Source organism: Camarhynchus parvulus, unplaced genomic scaffold (genome assembly GCF_901933205.1).
Source record: "Camarhynchus parvulus unplaced genomic scaffold, STF_HiC, whole genome shotgun sequence".
In the NCBI taxonomy this organism is placed as follows: Eukaryota; Metazoa; Chordata; class Aves; order Passeriformes; family Thraupidae; genus Camarhynchus; species Camarhynchus parvulus.
This window is the reverse complement of record NW_022148467.1, coordinates 1,570-20,984: the sequence shown is the minus strand read 5'-3', so window position 1 is coordinate 20,984 and position 19,415 is coordinate 1,570. Positions and strand designations below refer to the sequence as shown.

Sequence of the window (19,415 nt, the reverse complement as noted above, 5' to 3'; positions counted from 1 at the left end):
ATTCCCCAAATCTCCCCCAAAATTCCCCAAATCTTCCCCAAAATTCCCCAAATCTCCCCCAAAATTCCCCAAATCCCCCCAAATCTCCCCCAAAATTCCCCAAACCCCCCGATCTCACCTGGGCAGGGCAGGGGGGGCTCCCGGGGCCCGGGGGGGGGGGCTGGCGCCGCCCCCCCCGTCCAGGGCGCAGCCGAACTGTGGGGGAGGGGCCGGAGTTGGGACCCCCGAATGGGCGTGGCCGCGCCAAACCACGCCCCCAGAGTGGGCGGGGTTTGGTTTCAAACGGGCGGGGCTTACCATGGGGTCAGGGTCCAGGGAGGGGAAGAGGTGGGCGGGGTCCAGGCGGTCGTCAAGGCAACCGTAGAGGGCGTCATCTGCATAAAAAGGGGCGTGGTTAGCGAATCAGAACCACGCCCACATCACCTTAGCCCCGCCTGTTTCGATTAAATTAGAGAGCCACGCCCATCACATGGCCACGCCCCCTCGTCCAGGCCATGCCCTATTGAGCCCCGCCCACAAACCCACGCCCACAGAAGCCACGCCTCAAGTTGATTTGTTTCTAGAAACCACGCCCCCTCTACAAGCCACGCCCCCTTTCCCCCACACGAAACCTCCCGCTTTCCCTTCCCTCCCGCCCTCCCCCACCCCTCAGACCCCTCCCCAGGCCGGGCCCTCACCCCAGTCCTCGGCCCCCAGCAAATTATCGGCTCGGAAGCGCCCCGGGTCCAGCTGCACCAGCAGCTCCGGCGCCAGCGCCGCCGCCGCCATCTTTCCCCCCTCACGCCGCTTAGCCACGCCCCTTCTGGCCGCCAGCCAATCAGCGCTCGCTCAGCCTCACACTCCCACCAATAGCAGCGCGGAGAATTCCCGCCCGCCTCTTGGCGCATGCGCGGTGCAGGCGCTTCCGGGTTCCCTCAGGGCTTCCCTCAGGGTTTTAAAGGGGAAGCGGCGGCCGGGACCGGCCCGGGGAGGCGGCACCGGCGCCAATTCCGGTACCGGAGCGGAGAACCGGGAGCCGCGAGCCGGTAAGAGACGGTCCCGGGCCCGGGGGGACGGAAAACGGCGAGCGGGGTTTCCATGGAAACGGCGCGAAGCGGCGCGACGGGGCCTAGCGGGAGAGAGAGAGCGGAACTGACGTCACAGAAAGGGGAGGGCGGGGGGTTGGCTTCAGAAGCCTCAGGGAGAATCGCGGTCAGGCTACGCCCACTGAGTGCAGGACACGCCCCTGGTGTTTGTCACGCCCCCTGGGTAGTCGCCACGCCCCTCTGATGAGGCCACGCCTCTTTGTATTTAGGAGGATCGCGATTGGTCGAGGGGAGATGGAAGGAGCAGCGTCAGCCAATCAGAGTACGGCGCTCTCCGAGGGAGCCAATGGGAGCAAAGACGCTGAGGAAGCGGCGGCCAATCAGCAGCGAGATGGGGGATTAGCAGCGGCCAATGAGGATGCTCCGCTGCAGGGCTCGGCCAATGAGAGGAAGGGGAGGTGCTGCTCAGCCAATCAGGACGCAGAGCGTGCGTGAGGTGACCAATGACAGCAAGGAGCCAGCGGCAGCCAATGAGGACACAGCACGCAAAGGCTCGACCAATGAGGACACAGCACACAAAGCTTCAACCAATCAGGATTCAGGACATAAATCTCCAGCCAATCAGGACACAGCAATGCCATCCACCAATCAGAACGCAGCACCCAGACCTAATGAGTGCCAAGCCCCGCCCCTCCATGATCCCACCAATGACCTCACGCCTCTGGCCACCGCAGCCAATCAGGCGCGAGACCCCTGGGATTGGTCGCTGGAGGAGGCGTGGCTTCGGGCACCCGAAGAGGAGGGGCTGGCAGCGTGGGGGGCGGAGCTTCAAGGCTGGGAGGAGGAGCCTGAGGATGAGGAGGCGGGGCTTGAGGACTGGGAGGTGGAGCTTGAGAACTGTGGGGCGGAGCCTGTGGGAGAGAGGGCGGGATTTGATGCACAGGGGGTGGGGCTTAAATTACAGGGGGCGGAGCCTGAGCACTGTGAGGTGGATCCTAATGGCCAGGGGGTGGAGCTTAAACATTCGAAAAGAAAAGGGGAGGCGCTTAAAGAGCAGGGGGAGGAGCTTGGGAACTGTGGGGCAGGTCCTAAAGGCCAAGGGGTGGAGCTTAAACCGCAGGGGGTGGAGCTCAAAGGCCAGGGGGTGGAGCTTGATCACTCTGGAATGGATCCTAATGCCCCGGGGGCGGAGCTTAGAGCAGAGGGGGTGGAGCCTAAAGGTTATAGGGCGGAACTTGAGCACTGTGGGGCGGGTCCTACCGCCCAGGGGGCGGAGCTTATCCCCGAGGGGGCGCGGCCATCCCCTCCCGAGGCCGCCCATTGGCAGGCCAGCCCGGACGGGGCGTGGTCCAAGCTGATCGTGCGGCCCGGGCGCGGCCTGGCGCGGCCCGGCCCGGGCTCTCTGTGCCGCGTCCGTGTGTCCGTGCCGCGCGGGGGCCGCTCCCCGCCCTGGGCCGCTCCCGCCGCCGCCGCGGCTGCGGCCGCTGGCGGAGCGTGCGGCTGGGCTCGGCCGAGGGCCGCTGGGCGGCGCTGCTGGACGCGGCGCTCGAGACCATGAGGGGCGGCGAGCGGGCCTGGCTGCGGCCTAGCGCGGCCCGCGGCGCGGCCCTCAGCGTCCGCCTGGGCGCCTTCACCGCGCCGCCGCCCTTCTGGGCCGCGCCTCCGGCCGCCCGCTGGCGCTCGGTGCGGTCCGGCCACGCTCACGCCGCGGAGCTGCTGCGGGCGGGCCTGCTGAGCGCGGCCGGCCGCGCGTTCCGCCGCTCGCTCCGCGCCGCCATCGCGGCCGCGGGGCCTCCGCCCTTGGCGCCGGAGCTCAGGCGGCTCAAGGCCGAGCTGCACGCCGGGCTGGCCGAGGCGCAGCTGCGCCTGGGCCCCGCCAACGCCGCCAACGCCGCCGCCAACGCCGGCAAAGCGCTGGAGCTGTGCCCGGCTCACCTGGGCGCCAGGTACGCGCGGGGCGTGGCCAGCGCCGCCATGATGGACCTGGAGGCGGCCAGGGAGGATCTGCAGGCCGTGCTCAGGGCCCGGCCCGGGCACGCCGGAGCCAGCCGGGAGCTGGGCCGCGTCAGGGACAAGGCCCGGCAGCGGGACACGCAGCTGGCCACCCGGCTGGGGAAAATGTTTGCTTAATCTAATTAGGTGTTATTAGTGTTAATTAGTGTCCTTTAGGGGGTATTTATGGGAGAATTGGGGGTTATTTAGTGTTAATTAGTGGGTAATTAGTGAGTAATTAGCCCACGCAGGGAGCTGGGCCGCGTCAGGGACAAGGCCCGGCAGCTGGCCACCCGGCTGGGCAAGATGTTTGCTTAATTGTGTTATTAGTGTTAATTAGTGTCCTTTAGGGTTCAGGTGGGGTATTTAGTGTAGTGAGAATTATGGGGAAAATAGGGGGAAATTTAGGGGAATTAGTGTGTAATTAGCACTAATTAGGCGTTAATTTGTGTTCTTAGTGGGGTAATTTGGGGCTATTGAGGGGAGAGGGCACAGCCTGGGTGTAGTTTTGAGAAATGGAGATTGGGGAATTGTTCACTTAATTGTGGGGAATTAGGCGGTGATTAGGGAGTAATTCAGGGGTAATTAGGGAGCAATTTGGGGGTAATTTGGGGAGTAATTTGTAGGTAATTAGGGAGTAATTTCGGGGTAATTTGGGGGTAATTTGGGACAAAGGGTGGCCAGGGAGAGGGACACCAGGCTGGCCGTGCAGCTGGGGAGATGTTCGCTTAATTAGCGCTAATTAGCGGTATTTAGCGTTAATTAGGGGGTGATAAGGGTTAATTAGTGAGGTGGAGTAATTGATGTTGTCGTTGGATGGGGGTTGTTAGGGCGGTGGCTCATTAATGAGCTGTTAATTGTGCATGTATATAATAAAGTGTGGAAACGCTAATTATGTTCATTGTAAATGCGTTGTGGGTGTGCTGGTGTGGTAATTAACGTGTTTGTTAATGAGGCGTTAATGAGGGTGGGTTCATCAAAAGGTTGGGATCTGTTGGATCTGGTTTTGTGGGTGTTAATCATGCTAATTAGCATTGCTAATTTATGCTATTTTATGCTAATTAACATCTAATCCATATTCTCTTCATGTGAAGCCTCAACCCCAATTAATAACCCCCCCTCATTAACAAGAAATCATTAATTGGGGGGGCTGTGCGGGGCGTTACCATGGAGACCATTAACCCCTCCCACCCCAGTTAACCCCGCCCCCTCATTAACATAAGCACCGCCCCCCCCGAATATCAATATAGCGCTTTATTGAGCCACCAAAGGGGGGGGGGCTTGGCATGCAAATGAGGCGCGGCCGCAAAGCATCCTGGGAGAGCCGGGAAGGGGGCGGGGATTTCCAGCTGTTGCCATGGCGACCGTGTGCGGGTTATTATGGGATGGGGGCCGCCGATTCCCGCCCCGTTGCCATGGCAACTGCGACCTTTCCCCTTTATTATGGGATGGCGTTGCAGCGGGATTATCCCTCCCCCGTTGCCATGGAAACGGTCCAGACGCGATTTCTGTTATTGCCGCCCCGTTGCCATGGCAACGGCGACGCTCCTCCGCTCCATAGCAACATCCCCGCCCCCGCCCCTTATTATGGGATGCCAGGCGCCGATTTTTGTCCCCGTTGCCATGGCAACGCCGCCGGTTTTGTTGGGGCGCCTGCGGTTGCCAAGGCAACGGCAACGCTGCTTGCGCCATCACCCCCCCTTTATTATGGGATGCCAGCAATGCGGTTTGGGCCCCGTTGCCATGGCAACGCCATGTTTTGAGGGGGGGGTCCCCATCGTCTCCAAGCCCTTGTTGCCATGGCAACGACGCCGCTCCTCCAGTTCCCCCCAAAACCATCACCGCGTCCCCGGGGCTTATTATGGGATGGAGAAGCCCCTCCCCGGTGGGGGTTTGGGGGGATTTTTGGGGTTTTTTAAGGGTTTTTTGAGTGGTTTTTTTTTTTTTTGCTTTTTTTTTTTTGTTTTATGGGAGCCATTTTGGGGATTTTTTAAAAATTTACAGTGGATTTTGGGAGAATTTTGGGGGGATTTTTTGGGGGGTATTTTTTGAATTGTTTTTTTTTGTATTTTTGTTGGTTTTTTAGAAATTTTGAGGGGTTTTTTCTGGGGGGGGATTTTTTGGGTATTTGGGGGAATTTTTCCAGATTTTTCTGTAGGACTTTTTTGGGGATATTTTTTTTATTATTTTTTGGGGACATTTTGGAATTTTTTTTTTTTTTAATATAGTCGTTCGGCAGATTTTTTAAATTTTTTGGGGGACTTTTGAGGAATTTTTGGTTTGGGGGTTTTGGGGATTTTTGGGATTTGTTTGGGTTTTTGGGGGATTTTTTCTTTTTGGGGGGTTTTTGGGGTTTTTTGGGGATTTTTTGGGGAATTGTTTCGGGGGGATTTTTTGGGGAATTTTGGGGGGATTATTTTCGATTTTTTGGGGGTTTTTTGGGGATTTTTTTGGGAATTTTTGGGGGATTATTTTCGATTTTTCAGGGTTTTTTTTTTTTATTTTTTGGGGATTTTTTTCCAATTTTTTGAGGGTTTTTTTCCAATTTTTGGGGGATTTTTTTGCGATTTTTTTAGGGGAATCATTGGGGTTTTTCTGGGACATGTATTTACAGGGTTTGGTTTTGTTTTTGGGGCGGGTTTTTTTTTCGGGGAGGGGTCTCAGGGGTCCCAGTCGTTGTCCTGGTGCTGGGCGGCGATGATGATGACCACGGTGAGGATGGTGCAGAGCACGATGGCGGCGATGCCCACGGCCAGGCTGATGAAGGAGAAGTTCCGCGCCTCCCTCGAGGCGATCTCGGCCGACACGATGTCGCCACGCGCCACCGCCGTGCGCACCTCGCCCCGTTAATCGCGGCAATTCGTTAATTAGGTACGGGCGCCGTGAGCAAATGCGAAATCCCACCCGCATCCCCCAAAAACCAAAAATCCCGACGGAAATCCCACCCAAAACTTCCAAAATCCCACCCAAAACCTCCAAAATCCCACCCAAATCCCCCCCAAAAACCCCAAAAATCCCGACTGAAATCCCACCCAAAACCTCCCAAATCCCACTCAAATCGCCCCAAAACCACCAACACCCCAACTAAAATCCCACCTAAAACCTCCCAAATCCTGCCCGAATCCCCTCAAAATCCCATTTCCAATCACCAGAATCCCGCCCAAAACCACCAAAATCCCACTCAAATCGCCCCTGAAACACCAAAATCCCACCTAAAAGCACCAAAATCCCACCCAGATCCCCCACAAAAAACCCAAAAATCCCGACTGAAATCCCACCCAAAACCTCCCAAATCCCACCCAAAACCTCCCAAATCCCACTCAAATCCCTCCCAAATTCCCCCAAAACCTCATAAAACCCCCCCAGACCCCCCCAAATCCCCCAAAACCCCCCCAAGCCCCCAAAAAATCACTAAAACTCCCCCAAATACACGCCAAATCCCCCCAAATCTCCCCCAAACTGCCCCAAATCCCCCCAAAACCTCATAAACCACCCCCAGACCCCCACAAATTCCCCCAACCCCCCCCAGACTCCCCCCAGATCCCCCCAAATCCCTCCAAAACCCACCCCAAGCCTGCCCAAATCCTCTCCCCCCAAAACTTCACTAAAACTCCCCCAAATCCACCCCAAATCCCCCCAAATCCACCCCAAATCCACCCCAAATTCCCCCAAATCCCCCCCAGCTCCCCCCTCACCTGCACGGCCTTGACGATGGCCACCACGCCCGTGGGCCAGAAGCAGCAGAGCGTGGTCAGCACGGCGATGGGCAGGTAATCGTGGGGGAGGGACCCCCGGTGCCCCTCGGGCACCCCCAGACCCAGCGGGGGCCCCAGGGGAGCCCCCCCGGCCCCGCCCACCGAGCCGGGCAAAGGGCCGGGGCCGGCGGGGGCGGAGCCAAAAGTCTGCGGGGGAGGGGGGTGGGGTTAGAGAAGGACACGCCCACTTCACCACCCCCCACCCCCCCCCAATTTATTTCCGGGATTTTACCCAAAAAAGGGGTGAGGCAGGGGTTAAGCCACGCCCCTTTTGTGGGAGGACACGCCCCTGTTTAAGGCACAGCTGGTTTATGATGATGAGGCCACGCCCCCATCCCATAAGTACATCCAATCAGGAACCGCCCACCTGTACAATGGGCACGCCCACAAGCCACGCCCCTTTAAAATGGGCCATGTTGGCCACGCCCTCATTTGATTACACCCCTGTTAAACCACACCCTCTTTAAAGTTACACCTTAAACCACACCCCCCTCTAACCACGCCCCTTCAAATATGCAAATTCTCAAACCAAGCCCCTCTAAAACCACACACCCTCCTTAACCACGCCCCTCTTTGGCCACACCTCCTGTTTAACCACACCCCCATTTTAGTAATTCCTTGTTTAACCGCCCTTTTATTTATGCCCCACTAAGCCACGCCCCTCTTTAACCACTCCCCCTTTAGCCACACCCCTTTAGCCACACCCCTTTAGGCCCCTCCCTTTATACATGCATATTTACCCACGCCCCTCTTTAACCACACCCTTTTAACCACACCTCCCATTTAACCACGCCCCTTTGTCGCACCCTCTTTAGCCACACCTCCGTTTAACCACGCCCCCTTTCAAACGCTCCCTCTGTAACCACACCCCTTTAACGCCTGTCTCTTTAAACCACACCCACATTAAACCACGCCCCCATTTAGCCACACCCCATTTGATGATGCTGCATTTGACCACTCCCCCCTTAACCACACCCACATGAAACCACGCCCCCATTTAGCCACACCCCCATTCGATGATGCCGCATTTAACCACGCCCCCACTTTAACCACGCCTCTTTAACCCCCCGCACCCCTCCCCACCTCCCTCCCCGCCCCCAGCGGCTCCACCCCGTCACTGCCCGCCCCCGTTTGGCCCCGCCCCGCGTGGCCCCGCCCCTCACCTGTGCCGCGGGGTACACGGGCACGAAGCCGCCGGGGCCGCACGGCTGCAGCTGCAGCGCGAACGGGGGGCGGGGGGGGGGCGCCGAACCCCACGGCGGGGGGCGGGGGAGGGCGGGGCCGGCGCTGGGGGCGGGGCCGTAGGGCTGGGGGAGGGGGCGTGGTGGGCGTGGTGATGGGGGGCCGGGGCAGCGTGGCCGCGTGCGCCGCCCCGCCCCCCATCGCCCCGCCCCCTCCCCCCGCCAGCCCCCGCGGCAGCGTGGCCGCCCCCAGAGCCCCTCCCCCACCCCCCAGAGCCCCGCCCCCGGCCATGGCCCCGCCCCCCCAGCCCAACGGCCCCGCCCCCCCCCGGGGTAACGTGGCCGCCCCTGGGAAACCCCGGGGCAGGGTGGAGGCCCCGCCCCCCACGCCCAGCAGGGGGCCGGGGGGCGGGGCCGGGGGGCCGTAAGGGGGAGGGGAGGCGTGGGGGAGGGGCGCCCCGTCCGGCCCTCCTGGGGGGGGGGGGGGGGGGGGGGGGGGAGAGAAGGGAAAAAAAATTAAGAGGGGGGAGGGGTCAGCAGCGAGACCCCCACCCCAAAATTCCCATTCCCCCCCAAAAAAATTTCATCCCTGTCCCCCCAAAAAATTCCACTCCCAAAAAATTCCCATCCCCCCCCAAAATTCCCATCCCCCCAAAAAATCCCGTCCCCCACCCCAAAATTCCCATTCCTCACCCCAAAATTCTCATGCCCACCCCCCCAAAAATTCCATCCCCCCACCCCAAAAATTCCCATTTCCCCCCCAAAAAATCCCCTCTCCCACCCACCCCCAAAAAAATCTCATCCCACCCCCCAAAATTCCCGTCCCCACCCCAAAAATTTCATCCCCGCCCCCCCCAAAAAAATCCCACCCCCCAAAAATTCCCACCCCCATCCCCCTCCCCAAATTCCCCCCCCCCCAAAAATGTTTTCCCACCCCTCCCCCACCCCCCTCCATCGACGTTTTTGGGTCGCCCCGCCCCCCTGCCCCCCTCCCCAAATCCGGTTATTTTTAGCACCGTGGGGGAGGGGTCGCGCGCACCTCCCCCATCCCCCGACCGCCCCCCAGTCTCCCCAAATTTTTGGGGACCCCCCGGTTCCCATCCCCCCCCCCCCGTACCGGGTTTTTCGGCCGCCATGGCCGGGCCGAACCGGGACCGGGACCCCCAAAACCCGGCCTGGATCCGCTGGAGCGGGGCCGGAGCGAGCACAAAACCCGGCCTGGATCGGATCAGGATCCGCCCCCAAAACCCGGCCTGGATTGGATCAGGATCCGCCCCCAAATCCTGGCCTGGATTCCACTGGATCGGATGAGGATCGAGCCAAAAACTCAGCCTGGATCACCTAAAACCCGGCCTGGATTCCCCAAAACCTGGATTGGATCAGGAACGACCCCCAAAACCCGGCCTGGATCTGCTGGAGCCGGGCCGGATTGAGCACAAATCCCAGCCTGGATTGGATCAGGATCAATCCCCAAATCCTGGACTGGATTCCCTGGATTGGGACTGGAATCAACCCCCAAAACCCGGCCTGGATCCCCCAAAACCCAGCCTGGATTACACAGATTGGGTCAGGATCAATCCCCAAAACCCGGCCTGGATTCCACTGGATTGGGCCTTCTTTAAATCCCAAATTCTGGTCTGGATTCCTTGGATTGGATCAGGATCAATCCCTAAATCCCGGCCTGGATTCCATGGACTGGAGCTTTCTCAAAGCCCAAGACCCAGCCTGGATCAGATGAAGATCACCCTCAAATCCTGGCCTAGATTTCACGGATTGGAGCTTTTTCCAAACAATCCTGATCCCCAAATCCTGATCCCAAACCCTCACCTGTCCCCAAACCCGCCGTCCCCACTGGCCTGTTGTCAGACCCCCCAAAACCTGACCTGGATTCCCTGGATTGGATCAGCACGGATCCCCAAAACCTGGCCTGGATCCTGAAAATCCTGGCCTGGATTCTGCTGAATTGGGGATGGAATCGACCCCCAAAACCCGGCCTGGATTGCATCAGGATTGACCCCAAATCCTGGCCCGGATCCACCGGATTGGAGCTTTATCAGCCTCCAAATCCTGGCCTGGATTCCGCTGGATCAGCGCCTGATTGAGCCCAAATCCTGGCCCGGATCCCCCAAATTCTGACCCGGGACCAACCTCAAATCACGGCTCGGATTCCCTGGATTGGAGCTTCTTCCGAACAATCCTGATCCCCAGATCCTCACCTGGACCCCAAATTCTCACCTGTCCCCCCGCAGCCCCCCCAGACCCCAAAACCACCACCACGAATCCAAAACCTTTTGGTTTTTATTTCCGTTCCCAAACCCGACGCTTTTCACCCCAATTTCCATCCTTGTGGGGGGGGGAGATACGAGGTACAATTTTTGGGGGGGGTGTGTGGGTGTGTCCTGCCAGGTGTGGGCGCTGTCCCTCCAGCTGTGGGCGTGTCCTCCCGATGTGGGCGTGTCTCAGCCGAGGCTCCGCCCCCTGAGCAGCGCCGCCAGGTGGTCGAACACGCCCCGGATGGCCCCGCCCAGGTGCGCGGCCTGGGTGTGGCTGCAGCAGGCGAAGGCGGTGACGGCCACGCGAAGCCCCGGCCCCCCGCGGTGGGGGAGGGGCCTCGGGGGTCCCCGGGGGGCGGGGCCAGCACGTGCCCCACCCCCACCCCGTACCCGTCCGGGACCAGGGGACCCCGGAGCAGCCAGGAGCCCTCGCGGGAGCGCACCTGGGGACGGATTCGGGGGGATTTGGGGGAATTTTTGGGGTTTATGGGGAATTTGGGGGATTTTTGGGGGGTTATTTGGGGGGACTTTGGGAAATTATTTTTCGGGATTTTTGGGGAATTTTTTTGGATGTTTGGGGGATTTGGGAGGTTTTGGGAGATAATTGGTGGATTTGGGGGAATTTTGGGGGCATTTTGGGATTTGGGGCAATTTTGGGGGATTTTTGGAGCATTTCGGGGCATTTGTGGGGATTGTGGGGGAATTTTTTGGGGGATTTTGGGGAATTTTGGGAAGATTTGGGACAGTTTTGGGGGGGGTTGTGGTTTTTGGGGATTTGGGGGAGGTTTTGGGGGATTTTGAGGCAATTTGAGGGGGGTTTGGGGCAATTTGGGGGGATTTTTGGAGGATTTGAGGGATTTTGGGGGATTTGGTGGGGATTTGGAGATCCCCAGGTGGAATTTAGGGTTCCCCTCGTGAAGTTTGGCTCCCCCAGGTGATTTAGGGTCCCCCCAGGTGTGTCCCGGGGTTACCTGCAGGGTGCAGAGCCGGAAGTGCGTGGCCTGGGCGTAGGCGGGGTCCAGGAAGATTTCGGGGAGGGGCTCCCCGGCCGCCAGCGCCGCCTGGCGCAGCCCCTGCAGGTGTCGCTCCGCCCCCTGGCCCGAGAGCACCTGGGCAGGTGAGGGTTAATGTGTGACCACGCCCACTCACCGGGAAACACACCTGGGCACGCCCAGAGCCACGCCCACATGCCTGGGCACACCCAAACACACCTGGACACACCCAGAGTCACACCCAGTGCCACACCCAGAGCCACGCCCACACGCCTGGGCACACACCTTGGTGCACCTGGACCCTGCCAGAACAATTCCCACACACCTGGGCACACCTGAGCACACCCAGTGCCACACGCAGAGCCACGCCCACACACCTGGACACACCCAAACACACCTGGACACACCCAGAGCCACGCCCACACACCTGGGCACACCTGGGCACACCCAGAGCCCCGCCCAGGCTCACCTGTGCCCACCTGTGCCCACCTGTCCCCGCTCACCTCCTGGGTCCGGCTCTCCTGCGCCTCCACGGCCTCGCGCAGCAGCGCCAGCAGCTCCTCGGGCTGGGGACACACCTGGGTCACACCTGGGCACACCTGGGGGGGGGGGGGGGGGGGGGGGGGGGGGGGTTGTTTGGGGGTAATTTTTTTTTTTTTTTGTTTGGGGGGGGGGGCTCCCCTTTTTGTGTAAGAGGGGGGGCCCCCCCCCGCCCCCCCTTTTTTCTTCTTTTTTCTCTTCCTTTTCCCCCTTTTTTCCCTCTCTGCCCCTCCCTCCCCCACACACACCTGGGCAGTGCCACACCCTCCCCGTGCCCTCACCTGCGCGTCGGGCTCGTCGAGCGCCCGTGCCAGGGCCAGGCAGGGCGGCCCAGGTGGGCGCAGCAGGTCGGTGCAGCCAGGTAGGACGTGGCGCAGCGACAGCGGCTCGCAGGTGGCACAGAGCGAGCCGTGGGCCCTGCGGACAGGTGGGGTCACCTGGGGGGCAGGTGGGCAAGGGGAGCCTCACCTGGGGCAGGTGTGTGCCCCACGCACACATGGACAGACCCACCTGGGGCAGGTGTGTGCCCTGCACACCTGGACAGACCCACTGAGGGTCACAGGTGAGCTCACCTAGGCTCAGGTTCACCTGGGGAGCCTCACCTGGGCTCAGGTGTGTCCCTTGTACACCTGGAGAGCCTCCTCTGGGGGTCACAGGTGAGCTCACCTGTCCCCAGGTGTGACCCCACCCCCTCATTTGAACTCACCTGTCCCCAGGTGTAGCCCCGCCCCCTCCCCAGGCGTGGCCCCGCCCCCTCACCTGTAGAACGCCACCTGCAGCCCCACCTGCACCACGGCCTCGGCGTGCGGCCCCGCCCCCTCCCCGAAGCCCTCGTGGCTGAAGCAATGAACGTCCACGTCCGCCGCCAGGCTGGGGGGAGGGGCGAGGGGCGTGGTCACGCTTGGCCCCTCCCCAACCCCCTCCCACGCCCCACCTCCCACCCCCCTCACCTGTCCAGGTGTTTCTTGGCCCGCTCCACCTCAGGTGCGATCTCGGGGCCCACGCTGAAGCGGAGCCGCTGCGGGGGGGGCGGGGCAGGGGGCGTGGCCTCGCCGGAGGAGGGGGCGGGGCCCAAGCGGCGGCTGGGGAAGGAGCGCGCAACCTGAGCGCGGGGGAGGCTTGGGAAGGGGGCGTGGTTTGCTAAGCCACGCCCACCGCGCGGGCTCACCTGTGCTCCAGGGCGTGGTCGAGCAGCTCGGCCACCACGGCGCCGTCGATCACGGCCGGGTCCCAGAGGGCGCCGCAGGTGCCGTCCTGGCCAATCACCAGCTGGGCATGGGGGGAGGGCACACCTGGGCAGGTGAGCGCGCCTGGCCACGCCCATTTCTACCCAAAATCCCTCCCCGAAACAAAACAAAACAAAAAAAACCCCAGGAAAAATGGGAAATTCTGGTGAAAACCGCGCCCTGAATCACCTGAGCTTGAGGGACTCACCTGGGCAGGTGAGCGCGCCTGGCCACGCCCACTGCGCCCAAAAAATACCCAAAAACCCAAAGAAAACACCCCAAAAAGCCCAAAAAAAAAAAAGAACAAAAAAAAGGAAAATACGAAATCCTGGATGGTTCCAAGTAAGAGTCACGCCCTGCATCACCTGGATGCACCTGGGCAGGTGAGCACACCCGGCCATGCCCACTGTACCCAAAAATTTTTTTTAATCCCCCTAAAAAGGGAAAACCCCGCCCCCAGATGAAGCCCCGCCCACCTGCAAGATCTCACCCCACCCCCAAACACACCTGAGCAGGTGAGGCCCCGCCCACAAAGGTTCAACCCCGCCCCCTAGAGGTATAGCCCCACCCCCATCCAAAGCCCCGCCCACCTGCAGGGTCTTGTCCCACCAGCGATTGGCGCTGTTGGCGTTGGCCCCGCCCCCGTGCAGCACCTGGGCGGCCACGCCCTCGGGGCCACGCCCACCGGGCGGGGCCAGCACAGGTGAGTCCAGGCTCAGCACCAGGAGGCTCCTCTGGATCCGCCCCAGGGAGGCGCGGCTTAGCCGGTCTGGGGGGCGGGGCTAACGTTAGACACGCACACTCAGCTTGGGTGAGGGGGCGGGGCTTCCATTGGACACGCCCACCTCCCCGATTTGGGGGTTTTACACCCGAAAATAGCCTGGGAATGGAAGCCACGCCCACCCCAAAGGGGTTTTCTCACCTAAAAGCCCCGCCCCAAAGTGAGGCCACGCCCACTCAAGGCCACACCCATAAATATTCAAAAATTTCAATTTTCTAAATTTCAGTATTCTAAAATTTCAATTTTCCACCAAAATTGAGACCCCGCCCACCCCCAAAATCCTCAAGAATTTCCTCAAAAATCCTCGGGACCACACCTGGGCCACACCCAGTTAAGCCCCGCCCCAAAATACTCATTTTTCCCAAAAAATTTCCCCCCAAACCCTTCAAATTGTCCCCCAAATTTTGCCCCAATTCCATCCCAGCCACACCTGGGCCACGCCCCAACCCCGCCCAATTAAGCCCCGCCCACAATTCACCATTCCCCCCTCCCAAATCACTCCAAAAATCATCGAAAAATTAGAAAAATTAAAATCTCTCAAAATCCCCTCCCAGCCACACCCGGGCCACGCCCAATTAAGCCCCGCCCACAATTCACCATTCCCCCCCCAAATCCCCCCAAAAATCAACACAAAATAAAAAAAAATCCCCCAAAATCCCCTCCCAGCCACACCCGGGCCACGCCCAATTAAGCCCCGCCCACAATTCACCATTCCCCCCCCAAAACCACCCCAAAAATCACCACAAAATTAAAAAAAAAAAAAAAATCCCCCAAAATCCCCACCCAGCCCCGCCCCTATTAAGCCCCGCCTCCCCGTCGCTAGGCCCCGCCCCTCACCTCTCATCATGGCGCCGTGGACACGCCCCCAGTGGCGCCGCTGCTGCGCGGTCAGGAGCCCCACGGGGGGGTGCGCGCGCGCCCCTCCCCCCCCCAGCCCCGCGCGCTCCCGGAGCCCCCCCAGGGCCGCGAGCAGGGCGGGGGGGGGGAGGGGCCGGCCCGAGGGGGACGCGACCCCCACCAGGAAAAACTGGGGGGGAGGGGCAGAGAGAGAGAGAGACCCCCCCCCCCCACCGGGGTTTGGGGTGAAACGGGCCGGGAACGGGCAAAAATCAAAAAAAAAAATTTAAAAAAAAAAGCGGGAAAGTTTCATTGAAATCGATGAAAAAATGGAGCAAAAAAAAAAAAAAAAGAAAAGAAAAGAGAGGAAATTTGGGTTAAAGGGTTAAAGCCGCGCCAAAATGGCTCGAGATCCCCCCACCCCCCCCCGGATGCACAAACTGCACCCAGGACACCCCGAAACCTCCCAAAACTTGCCCAAAATCCCCCCAAATGCCCGGAAAATCTCCCCCCAAGACCCCCCGCCCTCCACGACCCCCCAAGCCCCCCGAAATCTCCCCCCAAACCCCCAAAATTCCCCCAAACCCCCCAAAATCCCCTCAAATCTCCCCAGAACCCCCCCAGACCCCCGCAAAACGCCCCAAAGTCCCCCAAAATCCCCCCAGGACCCCCCCCCCAAATCTCCCCCAAAATCCCATAAAATCCCCTCCAAAAATCCCCCCAACCGCCCTCTAGAACCCCCCAGGACCCCCCGAAATCCCCCCAGAATCCCCCCCAAATCTCCCCCAAATCCCCCCCTCCCCAAAATCTTCCGCAAAATCCCCCCCAGGATCCTCCCAAATCTCCCCCAATAACCCATCCCGAAATCCCCCTTCCCAATCCCCCAAAATCCCGAAAAATCCCCCCAGGACCCCCCAAATCTCCCCCAAATACGCCCAAAAATCCCCCTAAAATCTCCCATAAAATCCCCCCAAAATGCCCCCCCAATCCCCGCCCATCCCCCAGCCCCGCCCCCAGCCCCGCCCCCAGCCCCGCCCCCGGCCCCGCCCCTCCCCCACCTGGCCGTTGCTGCTGACGGTCACGTGCGGGGGGGACGGGGCCCCCGGGGGCAGCCGGAGCACCTCGTCCCGCCGGGGCCCCGGGACGCGGCACCCCCCGAATGCGGCCTGGACCCAGGGCTCGGGGGGGTCCCGTCTGTCCGGGGGGGGGACACGGTCAGGGGCACCCCAAAAATCCCGAAATTTAAAAAAAAATCCCACCAAAATCCATAAAAATCCCGAAATTCCATTAAAAAAACCAAAACAAATTCCATTAAATAACCCCAAAATCCCACCCGGCACCCCCCGAATGCGGCCTGGACCCAGGGCTCGGGGGGGTCCCGTCTGTCGGGGGGGACACGGTCAGGGACACCCCAAAAATCCCGAAATTTAAAAAAAATCCCATTAAAAAACCCCAAAAAATGAAAAAAAAACCAAAAAAAAAGGAAAATAAACCCCCAAAAAATCCCCATAAAATCCCCCCCGGCACCCCCCGAATGCGGCCTGGACCCAGGGCTCGGGGGCATCACCCATCAGGGACACCCCAAAAATCGGCCAAAAATTAAAGAACCCCAAAGCACCCCAAAATTTACCTCCCAAAACCCCACAAATTCTCGCCCAAAAAAAAAACCCCAAAATTGCCCCAAAAAACTCAAAATACCAAATCTACAAAAAACCCCAAATTTCCCCCAAAAAACCCCAAAATTGCCCCAAAAAACTCAAAAAAAAACCCCCCAAAATTTCCCAAAAAATCCCAAATTTGCCCCGATCCCGCAGCACCTCTGGAGCTGCTCCCGATAGTCCAGAACCCCCGAGAGGAGCCGGGCAGCGAACCTGCACCAGTATAAACCAGTATGGACCAGTTAGAGACCAGTATGGACCAGTATAAACCAGTATGGACCAGTATGGACCAGTTAGAGACCAGTATGGACCAGTACGGGCCAGTATAAACCAGTATGGACCAGTATGGACCAGTACGGGCCAGTATAAACCAGTAAAAACCAGTATGGACCAGTTAGAGACCAGTATGGACCAGTACGGACCTGTATGGGCCAGTATAAACCAGTATGGACCAGTATGGACCAGTTAGAGATAGGTGACACCAGTAAGGAACCAGTGAGTACCAGTATGGACCAGTTATAAACCGGTATGGACCAGAAAACCAGTTAGAGACCAGTATGGACCAGTAACACCATTAAGGACCAGTGAACTTCCCAGTCCATCCCAGTCTATCCCAGTTTGATCCCAATTCCCTCCCAGTTCAAACCAGTTCCCTCCCAGTTACCCCCAAACCCCTCCCAGTCCCTCCCACTTTAACCCAAACCCTTCCCAGTTCCCCCCAGTCCCACCAGTCCCTCCCATTCCCATCCCAGTCTATCCCAGTTTGATCCCAATTCCCTCCCAGTTCATCCCAATCCACCCCAGTTCAAACCAGTTCCCTCCCAGTTCGCCCCAATCCCCTCCCAAACCCCTCCCAGTCTATCCCAGTCCCTCCCAGTTTAACCCAGTCCCATCCCAGTCCCTCCCAGTCCCCCCCAGTCCCCCCCAGTCCATCACAGTCCCTCCCAGTCCCACCCAAACCCCTCCCAGTCCATCCCAATCCCATCCCAGTCCCTCCCAGTGCCTCCCAGTCCATCCCAGTTTGATCCCAATCGCTCCCAGTCCCTCCCAGTCCCTCCCAGTTCCCCCCAAACCCCTCCCAGTCCATCCCAGTCACTCCCAGTCCTTCCCAGTGCCTCCCAGTCCCTCCCAGTCCCTCCCAGTCCCCCCAGTCCATCCCAGTTCCCCCAAACCCCTCCCAGTCCATCCCAGTTCCCCCCAAACCCCTCCCAGTCCATCCCAGTCCCTCCCAGTCCATCCCAATCCCATCCCAGTCCCCCCCAGTCCCCCAAACCCCTCCCAGTCCATCCCAATCCCATCCCAGTCCCCCAGTCCCCCCAAACCCCTCCCAGTCCCTCCCAGTCCCTCCCAGTCCCTCCCAGTTTAACCCAGTGCCCCCCAGTGCCCCCGGTCTCACCAGAGCTGTCCCCTCCAGCCGTCCCAGCCGAGCGGCGGCAGCGCCAGCCCCGCGCAGGTGTGCACGGGCAGCGGGAGGCGCTCGCTGGAGCCCCAGGGCCACTCCTGAGACCCCCGGAGACCCCGAAATTGGGGAGGGGGTCCCCGAAATGCCGGAGACCTCCCCAGGAACCCCCCAAAACCCGGCAAAATCCCCCCCAAAACCCCCTCAAATCTCCCCAAATCCTCCCAAAAAACCCTCAAAATCCCCACAAACCCCCCCCCAAATCCCCCAAACCTCCTCCGAGACCCCTCAAACCCCCCCAAATCCCCCCAATCCCCTCAAATCCCCCCAAATCCCCCTCCAACCACCCAATATCCCCCCTAAAATCCTCCCAACCCTCCCTCAAAACCCCTCAAGACCCCCCAAAAATCCCCCCAAACCCCTCGAGACCCCCCCAATATTCCCCCAATTCCTCCCCAAACCCCGCAAATTCCCCCCAATCCCCCCCAAAGCCCTCAAGACCCCCCCAAAACCCCTCCAAATTCTCCCCAGCCCCCCAAAATTCCCCCCCAACCCCCAAACTCTCCCCATATATTCCCCCAAAACCCCCAAAACTCCCCCGAATATTCCCCCCAAATTCCCCCACAAAAATTCCCCCAAATCCCCCCAAACGCCCCCAAATCCCCCCAACCCCCAATATTCACCCGAATCCCTTTCAAGACCCCTCAAACCCCCCAATATTCCCCCACCCCCAAATCCCCCAAAACCGCCCCAGACCCCCCCAAATCCCCCCCAATCCCACCCAAAACTGCCCCAAACCCCCCCAATCCCCCCAAAATTCCCCAAACCCCCAAACTCCCCAAAATTCCCCCCAACCCCCCAATATTCCCCCCAATTCCTCCAAATCCCTCCCAAACCCCTTAAGACCCCCCCCAAATTCCCCCAAAATCCCCCCCCAAACCCTCCAAATCCCCCCATCCCCCCAAATCCCCCAAAACCGCCCCAGACGCCCCCAATTCCCCCAAATCCCCCAGGACCCCCCGCCCCGCCCCTCCCCACCGCGGGGGTCGCTCACGGGCAGGCGGGGGGGGGGGCGGGTCCCGCGCAGCCGCTCCTGCAGCCGCGGCCCCGCCCCCGGCGCCCCGAACTCGCGCACGAGGCGCCGCGCGCGCGCCCGCTCCGGGGGGGCCACGAGCGCCTCGAGCGCCCCCAGGAGGCGGCCCAGGGTCACCCCCAGGCTGGGCAGGGGGGGGCGGCCCCCGCCGGGCTCCGCCTGCGGAACGCGCGGGGCGCGGTTCATTAACGGGGCCTCGGTAATTAACGGGACACGCACCCCGCCCCGCTGGAATTAACGGGACACCCACCCCCGGAATTAACGGGACACCCACCCCCCCGAAATTAACGAGACACCCACCCCGCCCCCCCGAAATTAACGGGACACGCACCCCCGAAATTAACGGGACACCCACCCCGCCCCGCTGGAATTAACGGGACACCCACCCCCCCCCCCCCTGGAATTAACGGGACACGCACCCCGCCCCCCCGAAATTAACGGGACACGCACCCCCCGAAATTAACGGGACACCCACCCCGCCCCCCGGAATTAACGGGACACCCACCCCGCCCCGCTGGAATTAACGGGACACGCACCCCGCCCCCCGAAATTAACGGGACACCCACCCCCCGAAATTAACGGGACACGCACCCCCCGGAATTAACGGGACACCCACCCCCGCCCCCCCGAAATTAACGGGACACGCACCCCGCCCCGCTGGAA

General features: G+C 60.5%; 3 protein-coding genes across 3 annotated transcripts; 1 reads left to right on the top strand and 2 right to left on the bottom strand.

The window, feature by feature from the left end:
- Positions 1–893: 893 nt before the first annotated feature.
- On the top strand, positions 894–2,583 carry LOC115916799 (tubby-related protein 1-like). Its single transcript, XM_030970536.1, has 2 exons — positions 894–1,025; positions 1,295–2,583. Exon 2 carries the CDS (start codon positions 1,438–1,440, stop codon positions 2,581–2,583), a length of 1,146 nt encoding a protein of 381 aa, XP_030826396.1. The 5' UTR covers positions 894–1,025; positions 1,295–1,437.
- Positions 2,584–5,643: 3,060 nt separating this feature from the next.
- LOC115916798 (proline-rich transmembrane protein 1-like) lies at positions 5,644–8,025 on the bottom strand (the record flags this gene model as incomplete). The annotated part of the gene is made up of 3 exons (XM_030970535.1): positions 5,644–5,854; positions 6,713–6,919; positions 7,936–8,025. Coding segments are annotated over 3 exons (474 nt in total), but the record flags the coding sequence as incomplete, so codon positions are not given.
- A 1,932-nt stretch (positions 8,026–9,957) lies between these two features.
- On the bottom strand, positions 9,958–18,980 carry LOC115916797 (carnitine O-acetyltransferase-like; the record flags this gene model as incomplete). Its single annotated transcript, XM_030970534.1, has 14 exons — positions 9,958–10,047; positions 10,478–10,669; positions 11,198–11,335; positions 11,722–11,784; positions 12,040–12,175; positions 12,518–12,628; positions 12,709–12,840; positions 12,927–13,027; positions 13,575–13,753; positions 14,603–14,792; positions 15,661–15,796; positions 16,420–16,473; positions 17,657–17,760; positions 18,714–18,980. Coding segments are annotated over 14 exons (1,893 nt in total), but the record flags the coding sequence as incomplete, so codon positions are not given.
- Positions 18,981–19,415: the final 435 nt, after the last annotated feature.

Bases quoted from the DNA above. Each gene is read 5' to 3' on its own strand.
- LOC115916799 (XM_030970536.1), top strand. From the start codon at position 1,438: ATGAGGATGCTCCGCTGCAGGGCTCGGCCAATGAGAGGAAGGGGAGGT.